At 36.2% G+C, this 23,151-nt stretch overlaps 2 protein-coding genes across 7 annotated transcripts in view; both read left to right on the top strand.

Annotated features, from left to right (window-relative positions):
* Positions 1–608: 608 nt before the first annotated feature.
* Positions 609–1,925, top strand: si:ch211-215i13.3 (brain and acute leukemia cytoplasmic protein). The gene is made up of 3 exons (XM_059555314.1): positions 609–890; positions 1,132–1,247; positions 1,447–1,925. The coding sequence occupies exon 1, from the start codon at positions 698–700 to the stop codon at positions 839–841; it is 144 nt and encodes a 47-aa protein (XP_059411297.1). The 5' UTR covers positions 609–697; the 3' UTR covers positions 842–890; positions 1,132–1,247; positions 1,447–1,925.
* Positions 1,926–3,326: 1,401 nt separating this feature from the next.
* Positions 3,327–23,151, top strand: part of LOC132145476 (protein spire homolog 1) — a 46,316-nt gene continuing 26,491 nt past the window's right edge. For 2 of the 6 annotated variants that reach the window (XM_059556548.1, XM_059556546.1), the window contains exons 1-2: positions 3,328–4,123; positions 7,692–7,723. In XM_059556548.1, coding sequence (XP_059412531.1) covers positions 3,811–4,123; positions 7,692–7,723 — 345 coding nt within the window. In that variant the 5' untranslated portion in view covers positions 3,328–3,810. Of the gene's footprint in view, positions 4,124–7,691; positions 7,724–23,151 lie in introns of all 6 variants that reach the window. The other 4 variants (XM_059556545.1, XM_059556547.1, XM_059556549.1 and 1 more) reach the window with 4 other exon arrangements.

Here is a 23,151-nt window from a genome sequence, read left to right as displayed (position 1 = left end):
TGACTGTCATATATAAATGACTGTCAAATATCACTCTCTGTTTCCCTAAAAAAAGACCATGGCAGCACCACTGTACAGTAATATCAGGGCACTTTTATAAAACATTAAGTCAAGGGCAAACCATATTTTATATTTTAATAATATTTTAGAGGTTTTATTTAATGACTCTAATTACTTTCATCCAATGACTCTTTTTAATGAACCCTTTTTCATTATAAAATGTCAAGTGGTGTAACATCAGACAGAAAGTTGTATATCTACAAAATATAGCCTAGTAATGACATAAATATGCCTGCAGTAATAGCGATCAAAAATAACTTGGTTACATCACACTGACATTGATTTAGAATTTTTGGAAAAATCTAGCATTAAATTGGAAAATACAAAACTAGCACTCTCATCATCACTCATGGGTGTAGCCCATGTGTGTGGTTTATAACATATAAATATAAAGGTTTGCATGTGAACACGTTTTTGGTGTTAAACCATGTCTCTAAAACGTAAACGTATTCCTCTCTCGTTTGTTTTGGTGCAAATTGCCTCTACACAGTATCACAATAAACGGATGACGTAAAGGATGACAAATCTCAAGTTTGGTAAATGCACGAGGGCACTCACTCACAGCTGCGCGTGGGACGGGAGCATATTCGCGCGCACTCGGCTTCTTGTAGCGCATGCATCGCTCCATCTTATTTCAATGGGCTGCGGTGGGAGTCGAGCAGATGCTCTTGAACCGCGATATCATGAGAGCTGGACCAGAGAAACCGAATCGACGTGGCTTACCAACACTGATGCTGAAATCCCCAACGGCGTGACTTCTAAGAACCGCGTCGTGCGTTGAGAATCTAGCCATCTTATTAGAGACCATTCAAAACTATCAGGTATATGCTGTTTTTGGTCAAAATAAAGGTCTTATATGTATACACATACGGTTGAAAATATAAGCTATTTATCTGATGTAAATGCAAAAATCTGTAGCTTTAAGATGCTGAGGGATTTCTCTCAATTAAAATCAAAGTTTGTTTGGCTTCATTAGTCTCTTTTGAAACGTCATTTAGTCCTAAAATAGTTTTTAATTCAGGCCAAAAAGAAGCTTTTTGTGACATATTGTCACTTCCTCCCCAGGTAGAGGTATGGAGGCCAGATCCTGTGGAGACAGAGGCAGACAGATGGTTAATGCTGGAACTCAATGTGGAAAGCAGGGTTTGACTTCCAGCACCTGCACAAAAACATCCTGCAGTCATGAGGTTTCAGTCACTGAATCAAAAACGAACAGCTATTTATAAAATATTACACATTCAGATGTATCATTTGCATAATTCGTCAAACTTCAGGGTTTTGACAATATAGCTACAGACAAAGCAGACTGAAAGAACAGCTGTGTCAGTGTTTGAATAACATTAAGTCTGCTTTTCATTCGATATATGGCTTGTTTGTGTTTTACAGCAGATATGTGACTCAAAGCAGACAACGCACAAGGAGGAAACTAATCATACTGAAGGGGTTTCATCTAATGCTGCATCTAACCCAAGGGAGCCATGAGGGGAAAACAACCCCATCTTTGTCTGATGCAGAGGATATACTCCGAAACCCAGAGGAGTTCAGCCATGTGGATTATGGGCTATATAAGAAACCATAAGCTGTAAAGAGAAAAAGAGCTTCATGAGAGATGATATCTTATTAATGCACACTTAGCCTATAGAAATATGCTTTGCTTTAGTTTGTTGCAAAACTGGGTTAAAAAGATGCATCTGATCATTAGCATGGCAAATATAGATTTTAGTCAACCCTGATATCGTCACAGGAGTTACTAAGCAGAGCACATTCATAACGTTAATAAAGTCAAGTTCGTAAAATACATTTACGTTCATAATGTTGCACAAAGGAGTTATTGCTCGCAATTAATAATAGCTCTCAGAATTTCACAGTGCAATTTGAATGCTAATTACATATTTTAAAAAGACAAGGCTACTGAATATTTGTATCATGCCTAAATACTTGTAAAAGCACAATAACAATTCTAATTGTTTGTTAATAATAATATTAATAATTGGTTAATAATAATATTATTATCTAATGGTTGGTTTGTTAATATTATGGCCCTCTTTATTAATGTTTTTATTAAATTTTGTTGGTCATTCCATTCTTGTAAATACTGCACTTTACTGCAGTTCACTGCATATTGCAAGGTATTTTTTGGCATGTATCTGAAATAATCAGTTATTCAATTGTAATTTAAGTTTTTACCCTGCTTTATTTAGTATGGACAGCTAAGTGCTGTAAAATCACTGGAACCACTAGATGGAGCAGTTTATCTTACATTTCAAATGCACAGGGACAGATCTTAATGCTGCATCACAAAAATAGCCTACTTTTTAAAGAAATGTTTAACTTATCCCAAAACTATGTAGATTAATGTCAAGTACAAAGAGCAATGTTGTTAACTCGAGCAACATGTATGATGCAACATCGTATGTATTTGTGTGTGAATTTTATTTAGATTCTACTGTCCAACACAATAATTATGCCAACCCTCATCATCCTCACTTCACAACAATTTTAAATTCAAAATGGTTTATAATTCATAACAGCAAATAAAATACCAAATATACTGTAGAAATGCATTAACACAGTTTCCTCTGAAAACATATCTGACACATTGTGTAGTCCCCTTCACACTCCAGGGACAGACGCTGCAAATTAGTATGTGCAGAGCATCTGCTGCATGAAATGTAATGCTATTCTTTGTCAGTGTCCAGGAAAATAAATAAATAGATAAATAAAACAAATGGGGCATATTTAAGTCTCTACTGATTTTGCAATATGCTATTTGTTGCTCTTGAAAAGAGCTGTGAAGTGTTACATCCAACCACTGTCTTGTTAGACATGATGTGTTTTTTGACATACAGCAAATAAAGCTTGTATGGATAATATGCACACTATATTAACTTACACAAGAAAACTCGCTGTTTAAGATTTTACCAATTTAGAAATTAGAATTTATCAAATTCTATACCAGACATGATATTTAAATTCATTTCCTCAAAGATCCCATAAACTTATTATTATTATTATTTTTTTTTTTTGCTTTTACCGTTTGGATTACTCTAGCTGTCACTTATTTGGTTAATTTAGTTTGCGATTTGGAGTTGTCTTGTCACCTTTTTATAGAGAAAAGGGCGCAGCAGCCTAATTATTTATGAATCAGCTTTAATTGGGCAATCAAAAAACTAAATGTTAATCTATTTAAATTTAGCACGGGCCACTGGTGCAAAGCCTAGGCCTACTGGCTTATTCCTCAGTCATTTGACTGGCACCAAGCGTATTTGTATACCAAATAATTGGACATTTAACAGGTTAACATTTAAATTTCACAGTTAGATTTAAATTAAACGTTTTCATCCAAATTTACGTCAAGATTTAACATATGTAGCGTAACATTAACTTTCAGATGTGTTACCTTGTTATTTTTTAAACATTAGACACTGTAAACAAACTATTTCTTGGCAGGCTAATTCTAAAGTTCTTACCTTATTATAAAATGTGGTAGAAGTCTTCTTAACAGTTTGTTTTGTGAAACACCTGGCTGAGGATCTGACTGACTCTGAGACCATGCGGAAAAGTCATCCGAGCGCCTCTCAGAGTCAAACAGCAGCAGCAGCGCGAGCTCAGAAGCAGCGACGCAGACAGCAGAGGAGGACGCGCGCGCGCGCTGCTTCTAGATGACAGACCTAACGTAAACATACCTTTCCTGGCTCTTTATCATCGTAACACAGTCTCTCCTGCTCTCGGGAATCCTGGAGAAGAAGAATGACGGACAAAGGAATGCTAATCTCACCGTCGGCTCTCCAGGATCCCGGGGATGGAGCGAAACCCGATGACATCAGTATGGATTGTGCGGACGAGGAAGATGAATTGTGTTTGGAAGAGATTTTAACGCTGTACAGTCAGCCGATCAACGAGGAGCAAGCCTGGGCCGTGTGTTATCAGTGTTGCAGGTGGTTAACTCAAAAACAGAGACGGAAAGAGACAGGTGGGAGTCCACCTGGACGGATTGCGGGTCCTGGAGATGTGAAGATCCGGAAGGACGGGACTGTGAAATTATATCAACAGAGCAATCCAGGTGAACTGAATGTTTACATGAGAAGTCCAAGTAACGTTAAATGCGCAGTAAATGGCGCAGCATGAAGCCAGCTAAACAGCAATGGCATTGAGACGCGTTATTTACAACTGACACGTTCATATAAGCGAAACTATGATTAATGAAGGCAATTTCGATTTTTAGACAGATTTGGAGATGCACCTACACCTCAAATCTAGCTTTGCGCCGATTTTATTAGGTGTTTTATTCAAGAATTCAAATATATAATTGTGTGTATATAGTATGCATTGATTTTATAAGCACCTCATGGTTCGAACCATTCTTCAATGCCATATAAACTACTCTATAACACCGGTTATATTGTGGCTACCATCGTGCCACTGTAAACAATAGGGCCATGTGATAGATTCATCCATTAGCACCTTTAGTCATGAGGGCAACAAAAGGGATCTGCTCTTTGGCCTATTATGATATCATGCTTCACCTCTTGATTCAGCATTTAGGCATGTTTATGTATTGTTCAGAATGCACTATTTCTAGAGTGCCAGGTATGATAAATGTAATTTAATGTGTAAAATACAGCTTTGATGTTATACTCCCAATCCTATTTAGGTCATTGGATGTTCTAAGGGAATAATATTAAACCATTTTAAATTAAAATATACCATCAGATACTGGTACTGGTTCAAATCATTTCTTTCATATCAGTATGAAAATGAATAGCAAGGCTTTGAATATAGCTAATAACTGGCTTCTATTTTAGTTTATTTTTAAAAATCGTCATCATTACAAAAAAAAAAAATAATTTAGAGAGTGGGATGTCTCAGACAGAACTATAATTAAATTTGCAACCATTATCTCATTTGGCTTCCTTAGCCTCAGGCTTTTGGATTTGGCTTCCATCTCTGTTTCTCCTTTGGGAGTCAGTCTGACTGCTTGTTAGAAGTATAATTATTGGGATGAATGTCTCAATCCTTCTATCTTCCTAACAAGGACTTAGACATGATAGTCAGTTATTTGAGCTCTTTTTGCTGTTTTATATAGCTAGCACACTTCCATAGGTTTCTTCTGCTTAATAGTTGATAGTCCATGACCCTCTTAATACAAACTTCTTTCTTTTTTTTTGAAGTGAAAAGATATGTCTCCTGTGTCCTTATTAATTATAGAAGTGTAATGCCAAATGTCAAGCAAGTGATTAGATCAGATGGTCCCTATCTGGCAGGAACATCAATGCTTATGTAACATGGTCTGCTGAATTCTGCTCTCCTGGGCAAGTTTGCTGACTTGGTGAAAGTGGATACGTTCAGATTACGCTGACTGACCAATTATATCAGACTGTGGTTTGTAAAACTGCCAGTTTCTTTCCTGGTCCATCCCAAAGTTTGAGAGACTATTAGAGATTTGATGTGTAAATAAGGACAAACATCTGCCTCCAAGCTCCAGACAATGCTTCAATGATATTTATGTCTTCTTTTGTTTCATAGTTGCTGCAACCCTGGAAATAGCAAGTATTCCTTCCAACTAGAAAAATTAAATATGAAAGTGTAATCTCTGGAGATCCTGAGAACCCTAAAATATAGGTTTATCTGACACTGATAACGCTTTCACTTTCTGTCCTACAAGGTGTTGTGATTGCATCAAAAGCATCAGAATATATTGCATATTCGTCACAGATGTTGTTGCTAGTATTTTCCATTAACAAATATTAACATATTTAGTAATCCACTTGGTGGCTCTATTTTAAATTAATTGTCTGACTAAGCTCAAAAATATGAAGCAGCATGGTTTTGCACCTTTTCCTTTTTGTCCCAATTTTTTTGTCCCTATTGAGCCAACACCATTGTGAATGGCTTTCCATGGTAGGAAGGTCACATTAATTATTTCCAGTGAACTCCTTTCATTTTTATAGGCAGATAACAGTACGTGTCTGTTGTCATGCAGCAATGTAATTGGCATCTGTTTTGCGCTAAAAGACAAAATAACCTCTTCAAAAACACCTCTTTCATGTCCGGATTGTGCAGGTTAGACTCAGTGAGGATTCAGTTTCAGACGTCTTTGCACATTTTCAGTTATATTTGAGTTTCAGTTGTTGAGTGGCCGTTGCAATGACACTGGGTTCATTCATTAGGGGCAGAAATGAACTCTCATGGGTCTCAGCCAATCCCAGAGGAGGCTCTTTCTTTTAACACTGTAACATTATATTTCCAGTGCCACTGATGGAAGGACTAAAAGACAAACATTATGATTCTAACCCCAATGCAGATTTTGTGTATTTCAGGCTCAGTGGACTCACATTGCATCTCTGTTTGCCTCTTATAGATTTGCGTTAAATATTTCATGTGAAGGTGGTCTGCGGTGAACCCCTGGGTCCCTCTGTATAGAAACGGGGGAATAGGGGTTGTCATGGTCAATTTCCCTTCTATGAAATTTATTCATGGCTGCAACATACTGCACACTTCTCTAGAAAGATGCTGTTAATTAACGGTGCTTTCTAAGGTCAGCATCTCTTTTATTATTGCATAATCATATGCATTACAATTAAGGACCTATCTCGTCCTGCATCATTCGTTCTTCGGAAATGAATGTTACCTGAAATCATGTGGCATGTAGAGGTGTAATATTTAACTTTTTGATTTTTGGTTTGAATATAAAGCAAACTGAAAAAACCCTATCTATTCAATAATAACAATTCATCCGTGCAAGTCAATCCACAAAAAAAATGGTTTGCCTTCCTAATCTTTAATAAAAAAAAATCTGAGAATGCTCCTTTCCTCTAAAACGACGGCCCTTCTGTGATGACGTCAGTTTGAGCTAAGGCATGAACCTAAGCACACCCCTTCAACTGTCAGTGCCCCGTGAGTAATGAGAGTGCATTCTGAATGAAACGCCTACTTTACTACATCCAATCAGTTCACGGTAGAAAAACAAACAAACCACGCCCTCTGCTTTCCTCATTAAATATTCTGTTTTTCTCGGAAGTACATCAAAATACGGAAGTAACATCGGTCGCAAACTTCCGGTTTACTCAGACTTTATTTATGTTTATATGCATATTTTGCACAAAACTTAAATTATATTACTTTCAAACACCTAATCAAGATCAATAGTTTTATATTTCTCCATCGTTTGTAATTTGATTACATCACTTGTTGTTGTTCTTTCCTGCAACACTGTCCTGTAACTTTTGTAAATTTTAAATTCCTTTTATATATGATTTTGCTTCAAATAAAAGTTTGAAACGTTTTGATTGACCTAATACAATAGAAACATATACATAGGAAAAAAAGGCTACATAAATAATACTTATGTAACCAAGGCTGCAGAAAAAGTACTTTTGCAAGTGCATAGCAACTTCAATCCAACAATTGCAATAGCAGCACACTAACAACCACCCAGAACACCTTAGCAAACTCCTGGCAACCACCTAACGATCCTTGACACATTAGCAGCTACCAAGAATTAGAAAAATCTAGCTCTAGATGGTCAAGCTTGTTGATAAAGAGAAAACTTGTAAAAAAAATGGGTATTTAAAATATTAAGTATGACAATGCATATCTGATTTGTTTCTTTTTTCTTCTCCCCATTACAGATAAACACCTCCCTCCCAGTTCATCAATAGAGGTGAGTCATGTTCGCTTTTGTCGAGGTGGCAGACTGGTTTTTGACTTTTGAGAGAAAGGAGTCATTCTGTTGCTATATTTGGTTTCGGGCATCAGTTTGACAGGCCATCCTGAGGAAACAGCATGTTTTCCTCTCAGTATGTTTGGTATCTGTAGGTTTCTAGAAGCAGGATGATGGTATTCATTAGCTGTTTGTTCTTTGTCGGTGTGACAACCATGTGGATCTCAGCCTGCCTCAGAGATTGAGTGTTTTGGTTTCTAAAGCTCCCTGCCACTTTGGGAAGTAGCCAGAGCTTTGCTGAAATCCATTTGGAAATAGTTTTCCCAAGCTTTTCAGCACCAAGAGATCTCCTGCTGTTCGACCCGAACAGAACAAGACATATTTACTACCTTTTGATTTAGTAAACAGGAGAGTTCTGTACATATAGGTGCTGTGTGTTATGCAAAAAATACTGAAGATCTTTTGGCTAAATGTGATAGATTTTAAAATGCCCTCAGCGGTAACAGATGGGTCCACGGGAGGGGTGCGCACATGCAAGCATTCGCCCACACAGCAACACACACAGACTCGCAAACAAAAAGAACACATGCGGCTGTGCATGCATGCATTCGGAGCCTTCTCTGAACGAGATTATCAGCAGAACACTAGATGCTAGACTCATGACTGGGAATGGGAGGATATTCAAAGAGGAGAACAGCAGGGCCCTGCCTGTTCTGCACACAAACACTATCTCTTCTCCTATCGAGTCGATACATGGCAAAAATAAGCCATTTTGTAAACATTCATGAGCCATGTGACAACTTTTTGATAATTTTATGTTTTTCAATTTGAGTGGTGTCTGTTCTTTGCTTATGTATGTAATGTGAGCAATTCAAATCGGCCATAAATTCAGTTTTACTTACCCTCATGTTGTTCAAAATTGTCTGACTTGCTTTCTTATGTGGAGACATTTTGAATAATGTGCTGGTGGCTCTTTTCCATGCAGTTGCCTTGAGGAAAGTGCAGAGTTTTTAAGCTTCAAAAAGGACTCAAAAGTGAGAAAAGTTTAGTGTCTACTGAAATCAAATAATAGTGTTGTGTGAGAAACAGACCTAAATACTGATAATATTAACAGAAAAGAGTAGGAATGATGGGTTGTAGTGAATGATCAATTTGAGTCAAAACGTTGAACCAGTGTTGTTATTGCAAACTTACAAAGAAAATGACTAAAATTAAAATAAAACGTATATATATATATATATATATATATATATATATATATATATATATATATATATATATATATATTAAAGCTAATTCAAAGTAATAATGAATACTGTTATAGTATAATAAAATAGAATTGTATGATCTAATTCTAAATTATTTGTTAACAAATTAGTTCCTGCGAAGGGACATTTGCATAGAAAAGAGCAACCACTGCAATCTCAAAAGACCTCTTTTTGTGCTCCTCTGAAAAATAAAGTCTTGCAGGTTTGGAACAATGTGAGTGTAAGTAAAGGATGACAGAATCTTCGTTTGTACATAATGTTTCATGTGTACACTCAGTGAGATCAGAGCTTTGGGCTAAGGCGTCCTCCTCGTCATAAAGCCTGCACTGTCTGAGGGCAGTAATGAGACAGGGTGTGTGTGTGTGTGCTCTGTTCTGCATGACTGCACCTCTCGCTCAGAGATCATGTGATGTTGCAGTATGCATGTTTAAGACATCACCCTCATTTGAGTGTTGCTTCTACACTGAATGATGTGCTAGCAAACTGCTGCTCGCCACAGACAGGCCACGTCCACAGCCCCCTCTGGATGTGTCCCAAACCGACTGCCCAGTGAGTCAGTGTCTTGTAGTGTTTTTGCATGAAAGTGCCTCCTAAGGAATCTGGTTTCAGAATCATAGTGTTCCACCTAATAATCTACAACAGATTCAAGTGAGCTTATTTATTGCTGCAATACTTATTCCTAAGTAGAAGAGTCAATGATGAGTAATCAATTAATTCACTTCTGTTTCATGTGGTTTGACTTTAAAGTTATTAAAGTTTAAATTTAATGACTTCAAAATGTCATGTGGTCTAACATACATCTTAATCTTTATATAATAATGTTTTGTTAAAATATTACTTTTTCTAAAAAAAAAAAAAAAAAAATGCTTATAGAAGATGATTTTCCTAACTCTTCAGTAAGGGTTTCTTTTCATAAATTGAATTTCTTTAATTGGGCTTTCGTCTTCGTTGTGATATCAGAACAGTTATATCGCCCTGATATTTCTGACTTTTTCTCAAAAATGAATTTTGATTTTGATTGTTAAAACATCATAAAAGATTTTGTAATGTATTTTGAAAAAATTAATGGATGGGACAAAAAAAGAACCCTTTGTGCAGTAATATTTAGTTTATAATAGTATTAATATTTTGAATTAGCCTTAGTGTTTATTTAGATTTTTCACTTTTAGTTTAGGTTTTAGTAATTTGATGTGGTTTGGTTATTTTTTTCTATTTCTATGCAAGTTTTTAGTCATTTTATTACTTAAACTTAAATACCTTTTATTTCACTTAAAGGCAAAAGTAACATTTCTAATTCATTTCTAAGTTTTTGAAGTTTTAGTTTTCATCTAATATTTGTATTTTATTTCAGTTTTACTTCAATTAATGAAAACAGTTTGAAAGACAGTTTGAAAACACTGCTCTTGTGTCATTGAGCCAGATATCTTAGCCAGCGAAGGTCACATTTGTGCTCTAGCCTCAAAAACCAACGTGATGAAGACATCTTGCTAGACAGGATGTTTCAGGACAGGTGATTTTTCAGATTTCAGAGACATCCATAATCTGTTTCAAAATAACCATTATTTGTTAATAGTTAACAGTTAATCATTAGTTGTCACTGCAGAATCATATCAATCCTTGTCCAAAATGCCGTTGATTGGGGAAGTGCTCTCTGTTGGGCTTCATCCAACCCACTCTGGCCTTTGGCAGTTCACCCGGACAGAATAAGGCGAGCTGACCCAGTTTTTCTCATTAACTCAGTACTGTTGGCAGGACTCAAATGCATTTTAAATAGGAGAGTAGTGATCACATGTAGATGCCTTGGCTTCTCACCAGGGACCTTCAGCTAAAAACAAACCACTCCGTCAAAATCAGACTGAGAAACTTGTGGTTTCCAAGTGCTTCCATATTCACCATTGTGCATCCTCCAACCTGTCATTAAAGATTTTTTGAACTACAAGCTCTGGAAGATGAAAGATACTAATTTTGACCCATAGGCATCCTGATGTTTATTGAAAACTCATGAGGATCACCGTGTTTCCTCCCCCAAGGTGCACAGTCAAAGAGGATTAGAACCAGTCCAGTCGCTAAAGTGGGAGTAATGAGAGTTTCTTTAAGATACAGGTCGTACTACCGGTCTGTGGTTCTGTTCTCGAGCTGTTAGACCAGCTTTGGATGTTGAGTAGGAATGCTGAAGGTCTGTAAAACACCTGTCGAGACTCTTGTAAATTCCCAATACAGCTTCCCCTTCACTGATTGATGTTATTTAACGATCTATCTCTGAAATACCCCTTGTCTCGCTTTCGCGTTCTCTCTTTTTTTTTTTTGTGTGGGCTTGAATTTGTTTGTTAGCTGTGAGCTTGTTGCACTCATTGTTTTCTTTATCACAGCACAAAGCCTGTTTCTTTCAGCTCACTGCATAATTTTCCTTCCTCAGCTGTTGGTGTGAGTATGTTCGGATGAGGTAGAATGTGTGAGTACTTTGGCCTGTACACACAGCCTTGACGCACAACCTTAATTTTCCTATTCACATCTGGTGCCAATTTACGCACAACCGTTACTTTTAAGTCACGTAATAAACCTCAAATTACACGTTGTTCTCTTATGAATTTCAGCCAGTTTACAGTTTAAGAACAAGATATGAAGACTGATTGTGAAATTTAATAGCAAATTACACAATTTGTTTTCCCCAATGTTGTGTGTTTTAATTTAATTAATAAACCACCTTAAAAAGCCACGTGAAAGTGAAGAAATACTGGTTTATTTTTGTCATATTACTTTATGGTGATGATGATAATAATACAAATATTATTTATCATCATTATTTCATTTTTTTAAATCTAATTATTTATTGAAGTGTTGTAGTATTGATATAAAATATGATATAGTATAAATATAAAATGTAATATAATATGCATTTTACACGATGTAATAAAAATATTATATTTATTAATTTTCTATAATACTATTGGAAATTATCATGAATTTTGTTTACATGTTTCCTAATTCATTGTGACATTCTTGCATATTTAAGCATGCTCCATAGAGCATTAAAAGCATTTAATCCAATTAAAGCATTAATTGTAGTTACATGTCATCCAGTGTTTCATAACTGTGACACGCCGAAATGTTTGCATAAAGCCATGCTTTGTAGTCAGCTGAGTAAGATCACTTGAGTGTAAGATGTGTGCAAGTCAGTCTAGAATCAGTTTTATTCTTCACATTTCTTGAACTTCGCCCTGACGTACTTTTAAATAATGTGATTCCATCCAGTGTGAAATAAATGTTATAAATCAAACCAAGAACTGATTTATCAATGTTTGACTAATCAGTCATAAACCAACCATGCATGTGCACCTTGAGTTATTAATGGCTCCTGCATGTCTTAAAATTAAACAAACACTGTTAAATATCAGAAAGAAACACATCTGCAATGGTTTGGCAAGTCTCCATTAGGTTTGTGCATCTCTTACCTGTTGCTTCCTTGGCTTTTGTCACCGAGTGGTTAACTAAACTGCCGAGTGGCTTTGTCTGAGAGAAGTTGATGAGGTTTGGCCATGAGTCAACCTCATAAAGTTACAACATCCTTTCCCAGAGGACTTCAAGGGCCGTGAACAGCAGAGTGAGACTAATGGTTTTAGGATTCTGATGAAACATCGTCTCCGGCCCCCTCACACAGATCGTCTGTTAGATTGAGTCTGCTGCTTTGAGCTCACTGGGGTTTTGGATCTGGCGGCTTTACTTGTTTTTTCTTCATTGCTGTCTTTCTCTCTGTCTTGCTGAGAGCAATAGCAGCTACATCATGGTATTGGAAAAAGTTTGGGGTCAGTAATGTTTGAAAGGTTTTGAAAGAAGGCTGCATTTATTTGATCATAAATTCAAAGCAGCAATACTGTGAAATATTATTGCAGTTTAAAATAGCTGTTTTCTATTTTAATTAGGCCTGTCAAATCAAATAATCACGATTAATCGCATCCCCAAAAAAAGTTATAATTTTATGTATATAAGATATATTTCTTAAACATTTCCATGTATTTATATATACATATACAGAGTACACACACACATAAAGTATATTATGTAAACACAAAATTTTATTTTGGATGCGATTAATTGTGATTAATCCATCAGGCAGTCCTAATTTTAATATATTTACGAAATGTAATTTATTTCAGCATCATTACTCAACTCTTCAGTGTCACATGATCCTTCAGATATCATTCTAATATGCTGATTTACTGCTCAAGAAATATTTCTTATTATTATCAATGTTAAAAACATATCGCTGCTTAATATGATGTACCATGATATATTTTGTTAGGGTTGGATTAAAAACAAAACAATATCTCACTGACACTGTCCACAAACTTTTGAACAGTTGTGAATATTTTTTTTAATATTAAAAAAAAAAAAGGAATAAGGCACTATTTTGTAACAATTATGAGCTGTATCTTAAGCTTGATGTGTGCAAGAAAGTAGTAAAAAATGTAAGTTTAGAAAAAAAGATTCGGTTATAGCACAGTGATACATTGTGTCCTGACAATGCAGTGTCTCTCAGCATCCCTGAATGGATTATCCATCCGTCTCCACCTTAGATGCTTGAGCGAGGTCATAGAGAGGTAAGGGAGTATGATTTTTTTCTATGTTAGAACAGTAGCACAAGTCGTCCCCGGTCAGTCTCTGGACGGGACAGTGAGTCACAGTGTTCGTCTGAGGGAAGCAAATGTCCATCTTGCTGTAGGGCTCTGGATGTAGCCCAGATCATTATGTAACCGTTCACTTTTTCTCTTTAATTCACTTTCTCATAGTGTTTTTTTTACTCCATTCTTTTGCTTTCAGCTGGTCATCTCTGTGCCAGTCAGCACTCAGTGGATGTCTGTACTTCTGGATCCAAATGTTCCTGGGAAACAGTTCTTACATGACCCTTAGGCCACGTTTACACTAGTGCATTTTCGTTTTAAAATGATCCACGTTTACACTGGCGTTTCAGCTGTGTTTCAAAAACGATCTCCATCTACACTACATAACCGAAAATGCATGTCACGTGACCGATCATGCACACTGGGCATGCACGTAAAAGTGTAAACAAGAATTCGGTTGCTAGTCACTGGAAGGTTCAACAATGAGCATCATGGCGAGAAAAAGCAAGGACGTCTTTCTGTGGACAGATGATGAGGTGGAATTGTTATCCAAAGTAACTAATGATTACAAGGTGACCATGGTGGTCTAAAATGTCAATTGGGAGACATGCCAAAACAAATACATTGACATACTTAACAGAGACATGATACTGTTACACGGTCGTGTAAAAAGGACGCCATCATTTTGGTCCATTTACACTGAAACGCAACCCCAGAGTTGCAAACTAAAACTGTGTCAGCAGGGTTTTCGGAAGTCTCCGTTTGTGATTGAGGAAAACACCGGAGTAGTGTAAACGATAGGTGTAAACGCATGAATACATTATTAGTAGTAATATTTAAAGAGGAACACTTACTAGACTGAAGCAACTAAGGTTTCAGTCATTTTTAGTAGGGCTGTGCAAAAAATCGAATGCGATTTTCATGCGCATCTCATCAGTAAAAATGCTCCTGTGATTAGAAGTATATCTCCAGCACGTGCGTTCAGATCAGGGTTGCCAGGTTTTCACAACAAATCCTGCCCAGTTTCTTCTCAAAACTAGCCCAATCGCGTTTCCAGGAGGTTCCCCGATAAAAATTGCTTCCCGGGGTTAAAATATACATTTTTTTGGAAGGGTTGCCTTGGTAAAATTAGCATTTTAGGTGCTAAATATCACGTTATTGGTATTGGGGTTGCTTCAAACCGCGGACATGAAAAACAATCGCAGACTTGGCAACACTGGTTCAGGTGAAGCGGCAGTTACTACACAGAGCCGTAGTCTACCGAGTCTGTGGTTGTTTTTCATGTCCGCGGGTCGAAGCGACCCCAATACAAATAACGTGATATTTAGCACCTAAAATGCGAATTTTACCAAGGCAACCCTGCTAAAAAACTTATATTGTAACCCCGGGAAGCAATTTTTATCGGGGAACCTCCTGGAAGCGCGATTGGGCTAGTTTTGAGAAGAAACTGGGCAGGATTTGTTGTGAAAACCTGGCAACCCTGATCCGAACGCACGTGCTGGAGATATACTTCTAATCACAGGAGCGTCTTTACTGATGAGATGTGCATGAAAATCGCTTTCGATTTTTGGCACAGCCCTAATTTTTAGAAAAGACATGTTAAAATGTGATTAACAATCAAATGTACAAGGAGAACTAGCTTTGATCATAATACTAAACAGTACAACTAAGAAATTTCATTAAAAGATATAGTGACATCTGATATGTATGTAAGTAGTCTGCTATACTGTTATAAAAATCTCATGATTTAAATATCAGAATTTTATCTTGCTTTTGGGTCACCACTGCAACAAATTGCATATTTTTTCTTTAGTCTGGGCCCTGGAATAAAACATATTTTTTCTAAAGGTTCAATAAATAATTACATTAGAAGCAAAACACATGAAAACAGATTTTTTCAGACTATTTAAAATGCCAGGTTTGCATGATTCAAATCACAACAATATCGCATTGTCATATTTGTTAACAGCTATATTTTTCTTTTTGCAAGTGAAATGATACAAAAAATTATCTCAGTATATGGTCAAAACAAGGTTTAATGAATAGGAATGTCCATTCTGGTAGAAATCAACATTACATTACAAAGTTCCCATATTTGGTTGGCAGTAAGTGTTAATATCTCACCCTTTTCAATATAGTTTGTCCAGGGCTGGAACAAAATACCACAGGACCCTTGGACAAAACTGCAGCCCCCCCACTACCTAGTTTCATGTTATTGTAAAGTAACTATGTACTGTACGTTTATCAAGGTGTGGTTGGGACCTCTGGGCATCTGCGGTCTTGAAGCATGTGCTCCGCATGCATAGTCAGAAATCAGCCCTGATTTTATCCTCAAAAACTCAACATGTTGCGGTTATGTAAAATAGAGAATAATGGCATTGTTCTGGTCCTCTCCAGTGGCTCATCTCTATATGATGCTGGGAAAATGGTGGAGAAACTTTGCCTTGGAGCAATGATGTCATGTGAGAAGCGCTCCGAGAACAGTAGCCTGTGTATTTAGTTTTGTGTAGCGTGAGAGATGGATAGAGCTCGGGAGAAAGGAAAACAACTGCATAATAATGCGAATTTAGACATATTGAGTTGGATGAAATATCACTCCTAAGTCAGTTTAAGTAGTTGAGGTTAGGCCTGTCACGATAACAAATTTTGCTGGACGATAAATTGTCCAAGAAATTATCGCGATAAACGATAATATCGTCATTCTAAGACCAGTTTCAACTAATATAATGATAATGGCATAATAACGCAGGTACACCTTTTCAAAGATCAATAAACCTTTATCTTATTTTATGGCAGATTCAGAGCAGAAATACCAACATGTTAACTTCGTGTTGCTTAAAATTAGTTAATTTTGTATGTTATATTATGTTTATATGCCAGTAAGGGATGCTCATATTGACCGTTTAACCGTTAACTGAAAGTAAACATTTTGACCAATGAAGGGGCCGTTCACATATCACGTCTTTTTTTTTGAGCTCAAGTTCGTTATTTCAAATGCGGTGTGCGCGCTCATAATGGAAGCGACGTGCTCGCAAAGCGCTCGTTTTTTCCAGGCGCGTCTGCACCACAATGAGTTAAAAACAGCTTTTCAGAATGACGCAAGCGCACCAGCTCAGGTGAGAAGATCCAACTCAATCAGCTTTCTTCGGGGTGAAACACTGCAGAGTTTTTTACTTTTCTTCGAAAATGTATCTTGTTGCAGAGTTACAGCAAGGGTTTTTCGGTGGTGGAAATCCATTACTGAAATGTCCTTGTTGTAACGGAGATCGCAGCTGATGGATGCTTAGCAATGACAGACGCCTCTGGAGCGCAACTGCCAGAGCGCTTTGAAAAGAAGGAGAAAACGATTTGTGTGTGTGTGTGTGTGTGTTTGTGAACTCACTGGGCACGTTGACACACGCAACCACATGCCTACAGACATATTTAGCTGAGCAAGCCAAATGAAGCGTGCAAAATGAAGGCCCGTTTCGAGAGAAAGGGCAACGAAGTTACTTGCAAAATATGATACGCGGTATTAAAATAAAGCAGTAGTGCAAATTAGAGCCCGACCGATATGGATTTTTGGGGGCCGATGCCGATATTAACTCGAAAAGAGCCGATTTATAAGCCGATATTTTGATTTTAAAAATAATCTGGATATTAGACCCATTTCCTATAAACTGCATTTACACAACATTCAATAGCAAAATATCTGCCTGTTCTATGTATGTGGGCTGTATAAACCATTTTCCAGAATGGACTATGTTAAAAAAAAAGCCTTAGATTACAGTCTCAATGACTAAACAATTGCACATGAAAAGTATATATTTTTTAATGATCAAAAAAAAGTCTGGTTTTAAACATTTAACACTTTTACTTTCTTCCAGTTGAAGCTGGTTTTAACAGTCTGTGTGTTTACTGTAAATAAATTATAATACTAAAGTTAAAGTATTTGCAGAAGTAGTCCCACACTTTGCTGCTACAGCATTCACCTTTTTCAGCCATCTGTAGGCAGAAAGAGAGACGGAGAAAGAATAAGCATGTGTATTAATAATATCACCATGTATCATTACTCATGTCATCATTAGAATTATAATAATAATAAACTGGGATCTCCTACATAGGCAAAAATGAGAAATATATATATTTTTTTTATTTGTCAAGCAATAGGTATTACCTACTTATATTTAACAATATTATTTCAACATTTTCCTGTTATGTCTGTAAAGCTGCTTTGAAACAATATGTAAAAAAAAAAAAAAAAAGCGCTTGTTCAGCTCACATTTATTTACATGTCCCCTCTGGTTTAATCATTTCTGACGCACCTACTGTAGTTACTGTAACTACACTATATTTGCTCTCACAGACACATTCACAACAGACCCGTATATCTTCTGCTCTTCTCTTTGTGCAGTCTGAATCAAAACATCGTCTTGCCTACTATTACCAGAAGATTACGGAATCAATTCGAAGTTGAATGGTTAACGTTAGTGTCATGAACACACCGCTGTCAATTTTGAGAAGAACCAACTTCAAACAAGTTAATAGCAAGCATTTAAGGGGCCTGTTAAAAAGGAAGCTATTAGCGTTAGAGTAACGTAACCAGCCTGAATTCACCAAATTGTTCTCTGGACCTGAGGGTAGCCTCTTCTTCCTTGCTTCTCTCTTAATTCTCATCAGCAGGACTAGCGCTATCGCTCGCTTCTTACAACGGGACAGATACATGTTTGCTGCTGACCGAAAGGAGGAGGAACAGACTATGAAAGAGCTCCCGCTAAACGTTTTTAAAACTCCGCCTATGCCATAGCGCAGCGCAAATCGCGTTGTATCTGAAGGGCAACGCTGAGCCCAGCGGCAAGCGCCGTGCATACCGCGTCCTGTGTGAAAGGCCCAATTACGCGGTCATTATGTGGGAAACACACCGCAATAGAATAAGAATAAGTTAAACGCTAACGTTATAGTTTGACCTCCTATTAACGTTTGCGCTCTTCCACTGATAAACATGGTATTAGCTTTGTGGCTAATCTAATATAGCAATGCATTAGCGGCTGTAAGTGATGTTACAGAATATTTAGAAGTAATAATGATAGGACCGTTAGCTAGAACTACCACACAGTTTTTATATACAGGGTATGAACTAAATCTACAATCATTTCACATGACGAACGACAGACTCACCGTCAAAACAGTTGATCGCTTTCTTCTGTAGTGGACTTCTGGCGCTGTTGTTAACTCTGGAGCTGCAGAGCTCCCTCTGGTGGGTACACTATGCAACACTCATAACATGAGTGAAGCATGAGACTCTGTTTCTCATGTTTCATTGGCCGTTATAAATGCCGATGCTGATTTAAATGCAATTAGCTTATATCGGCCGATAATATCGGCCGGCCGATATATCGGTCGGGCTCTAGTGCAAATACAATGCAATATCACTTGCGACGCAAACATCCTCAAGCAAATGAAAGGTGCTTCCCAAAGCTGGCCACTCTAGCCAGACTTTCTCTTTATTCCCGGGACATCTGTGCCATCGGGGAGGGTGTGTCTGCCGCGGGCTGACATCAGGCTGCGCTCCAGACTAACCCCACATCGTGACATGTTATATTATTTAAATAAAAATTGAAAGAAGAAATTATTGCGGCCGGAAAAATTATCAAGCTCATTTTTTTTTATCGTGTAATTAATTGATTTATCGACTATCGCGACAGGCCTAGTTGAGGTGGGTGGTCAAACCAGGGGTGTTCGTATTCCTTTGTCATAGAGCTGCAGTGTTATGTGTGTGTAAGAAGTGGCTGGATGTTTTGGTTCCCTCTGTCAGCTCAGTTTTACATGAGTGTCCTCTTTCCCTCCACAATCACTGATCTCTGTCTCATCTTACAGAGAGAGTCAAACCCAGATTGAACTGTTCAGATGGGAATGTTTGCTTGGATCATCTTGAGTGAGATGAAATGAGCAGAGGTTTACCAGTGTTTGTATAGTTTATTCTTGGTAGTGCTGGAAACCCACCTGGTGAATGAACAACTATTAATGGAATGTTGCTATGGAAACACTTTTGAGTGGTTTGGAAAGTCTTTTGGGAATTTTATGAATGTTCTGTCTTGCAGACTGAGTGTTCTATTTTTTGTAGTTCAAGGAAGGAAAAGAGATCAACTGCCATGTTGAACGGATAGTTCACCAAAAAATCATTTTGTTCCAAACCTGTATGAATTTCTTTCTTCTGCTGAACACAAAAGAAGATATTCTGAAGAACTGTGGTAGCCAAACAGTTACTGGTAGCCATTGACTTCCATAGCATTTCATTTCATTTTATTTATTCATTCTTAGGGTGAGTAAATTACATTATTTTTATTTTTTTACTATCCCTTTAAGTAGGATTTGTCATGAAACAGAAACTTACAATACATTGAAAATAACATTTCGCTACAACAGGGAAAAATTGTCACAACATTAAGGGCCAATAATAATAATAATAATAATAATAATAATAATAATAATACATGTATATATTATAATTCTATAATGTTTATTATTATCATTATTATTTTTACATTTTGTTTACATGTGTTTTGCCTTTTTCTTTCAACTGTGAGAAATACATTAATGCTAAATAAATATTTGCAAATGTGCACATGCGAAATATTTTTATTTTAAATGTAAAATATATATACTAATAATAATTCTAAGAAAAATATTACTACTATAATACAACTGCAATGTAAAGTAGATTATATATTAGTATATTATTAATATTTTAGTTTACAGAAATCAAATTACGATACTTGAATTTATTCATGTCTTATTCTGGCAGATGTTTCTGATAAAAGGTTTACAAATGCCTATTGCAAATCTAGTGTAATGCTGTAATAACCTGTCCACAAAATGTTGGAAATTATGCAGATGTGAAAATGAAATGCACCTGGTGCTTGTTATTTTAAAGTCATAGCACATGCAGAGATAGTTTTACATTCACAGTGAACTGAGAAACTCTAAAACACCAGATCATGAACTGCACTTGTATTGATACTGCAGAAATTGAGTAATGAAGTATTATAACTACATTAATTTTTTTAACTTTTCAGAATTGATGTGTATCAATAGATCTATATTTATAATCTATAATAATAATGCCAAGCAATCAGAAATATTAAGGATATCAAGTTTGCCTGCTGCTTAATTCCTTAATCAATATCATGAGTCTGAGGTTGCAACTAATGAATGGTTTTGGACTTCCTAAGAAACTCATCTTGTGTTTTGATGTTAGTTTCTTCCCAGTGTGCACTCTGATGATTAGTGCAATAATCCCTTGTGAATTGACAGACATAAGTGGTGTGAATGAACTCCGTTGAAGAGCCTGTCTCTTCTTGTCACATCCGCACTGTTCTTTAGATGGTCCATCTTAACAGGATCCGTCATCTATTAATAAATAACCCGGAAACCTTCCCTCCTTTTTGCATAATGTGATTGCACTCAGTACAGGCTGTGCTATTGATTATGCTTCAGGTCTGCTGTGGACGATTTGACACAGCTGATGTCCTCTTAATAATGTTTAATGTTCAGAAAAAAGTCTTGGGAATATGCTGATATGAAGGCTGTTTGTTTGTGGCCCGTTGTTAAGTGGTTACATGCCTCTTATGTATGCGGTTGTGCACACATTCGTTCATGCTTCATGTGCTTGTGTGTCTGTGTGTGTGTGTATGCCGATGCTTCAGCGGACAGCTGACTGCTGCTCACATCTGTGTAGAGGCACTGGCATGCTAACTCAATAGAGGAAGCAGAGCCGTACCCGACTGTGTGTCTGATACAGACAGCTCTTGTTAGTGTCAAGATGTTGTTTGCTATTTATCTAGAGCTTCTCTGAAGTGAGACTGAAAATCTGTGTGGATGTAAATAACTGTCTGAATTAGGCTGTCATTAGCGGGTTTGGCTAATGGTGTAAACAACCATTGCTCATCATAGACTATCAATTCTGTAATCCAAGAGCCAGGATCACTGATTTATTCCAATAGGTTCACTAAATGGTATATACAAATAATAAAATATCGGAAGGAAAAAAACATAATAAGATATACTGATTATTATGATCTTTTTATTTATTTTACATTTTTTATAATAATCTATTATTTGTAGCTATATAATAATAATTTTATAATATAATAATTTTATCTTGGCAAATAATAATAATAATAATAATAATGATTATTATTATTATTGTTTGCCAAGATAAAATTGTGTATATATTATTTTATGATAGTAAATTATAACTATTATTATTATTTTATCATTATAATTATATACAAATTGAACCAAAACTTGTTAATATTAATTATAATTAATAATAGAATTATATTATATATTAATATATATATATATAATTATTTTTTGCTAATAAATCATATTTATATATTTTTATTATAGTAAATTATGATAGTGCTATTAGTATTATTATTATTATAAAAAAGAAACAAATTGTTTATATTAATAATAATTATCATAACAATAAAATAATCTAAATAAAGTAAAATAATAATAATATTATATATATATTAATATTATATATATTTTATAATTTTATTTATTAAGTTATCATTATTATTATTATTATTTTTATTAAGTTTTTCTTGAAATGTGTAAAAAATGCACATACAATTATTTGTATGTATATGCGAAAGTCACCGTTTACTTTTACCATTTTCACTTAAATTATATAAAAAAAGCTATTTATAATTATTGGGCAGATGCACTTCATAAAACTATCTAATGGTATGTCAGGTATTTAAAATAAATAGTCCCAGTTATACATGCACAAAAAGCCTAACAATTCAAGACTAATTGTTAGGGTTATAAAAGTTGTTCATCCTCAAATCAGGCATGGAGAAAACAAACTTGGGATGTGCCTCACTGCAGTGATGTCATGTGAACTGGGCTGAACGAAGACTGGCCTCTGTCTTCATTGTTTTGGATCGTGTGCAACAGAAAGAGAGGAAGACAACAGCATCATTAGTGTCAGGGAGATTTGAGAAAGTGGATTTGAGGCCTGGTTTTCTGTTTGATATACATTTTGACCAATAAAGCAAATGGTCACTGCTATCAGAAGATAGACAATGATGATTTAGAGCTGATCAGCTCACAAATGATATCATGCACGTCTAGTTGAAGTCATGTGCTTCTGACTGGATTTAGTCCTGTGTGTGTTAGTGTGTCTCTCCTGCAGTTTTCCTCCGGCATCACTGTGCTTTCTCACACTCACATTTCTTCTGAGTCACAAGCCTGGAGAGAAACGGCAGAGAGAATAGTCCTGTGTTCCTTCACTGGTTTAGGAAATCTGCAGGAGCTCTCTGTTCTCACAGTCACACCCTCCACTGCCTCTGAATTACATGCATGCAAACATAAGGGTATACAAGTACCTCAAGCATGCAATACTGCAGGAAAAAGTACCTCTGCTTTAGTAAATTTGCCAAAACAGGTTGCCTCTGTAATTTAACAAATATAAATATAAAATAAGACAATACATAAAATAAATACTATGTTGCATTTTTAGCATGGGCATCTCAACAAAGACCAAACA

Source organism: Carassius carassius, chromosome 8, assembly GCF_963082965.1.
Source record: "Carassius carassius chromosome 8, fCarCar2.1, whole genome shotgun sequence".
In the NCBI taxonomy this organism is placed as follows: Eukaryota; Metazoa; Chordata; class Actinopteri; order Cypriniformes; family Cyprinidae; genus Carassius; species Carassius carassius.
This window is presented reverse-complemented; position numbering and strand designations above follow the sequence as displayed.

What these genes read in the sequence shown, in the direction of transcription:
- si:ch211-215i13.3 (XM_059555314.1), top strand. Translation starts at nt 698, where the DNA reads ATGGGCTGCGGTGGGAGTCGAGCAGATGCTCTTGAACCGCGATATCAT.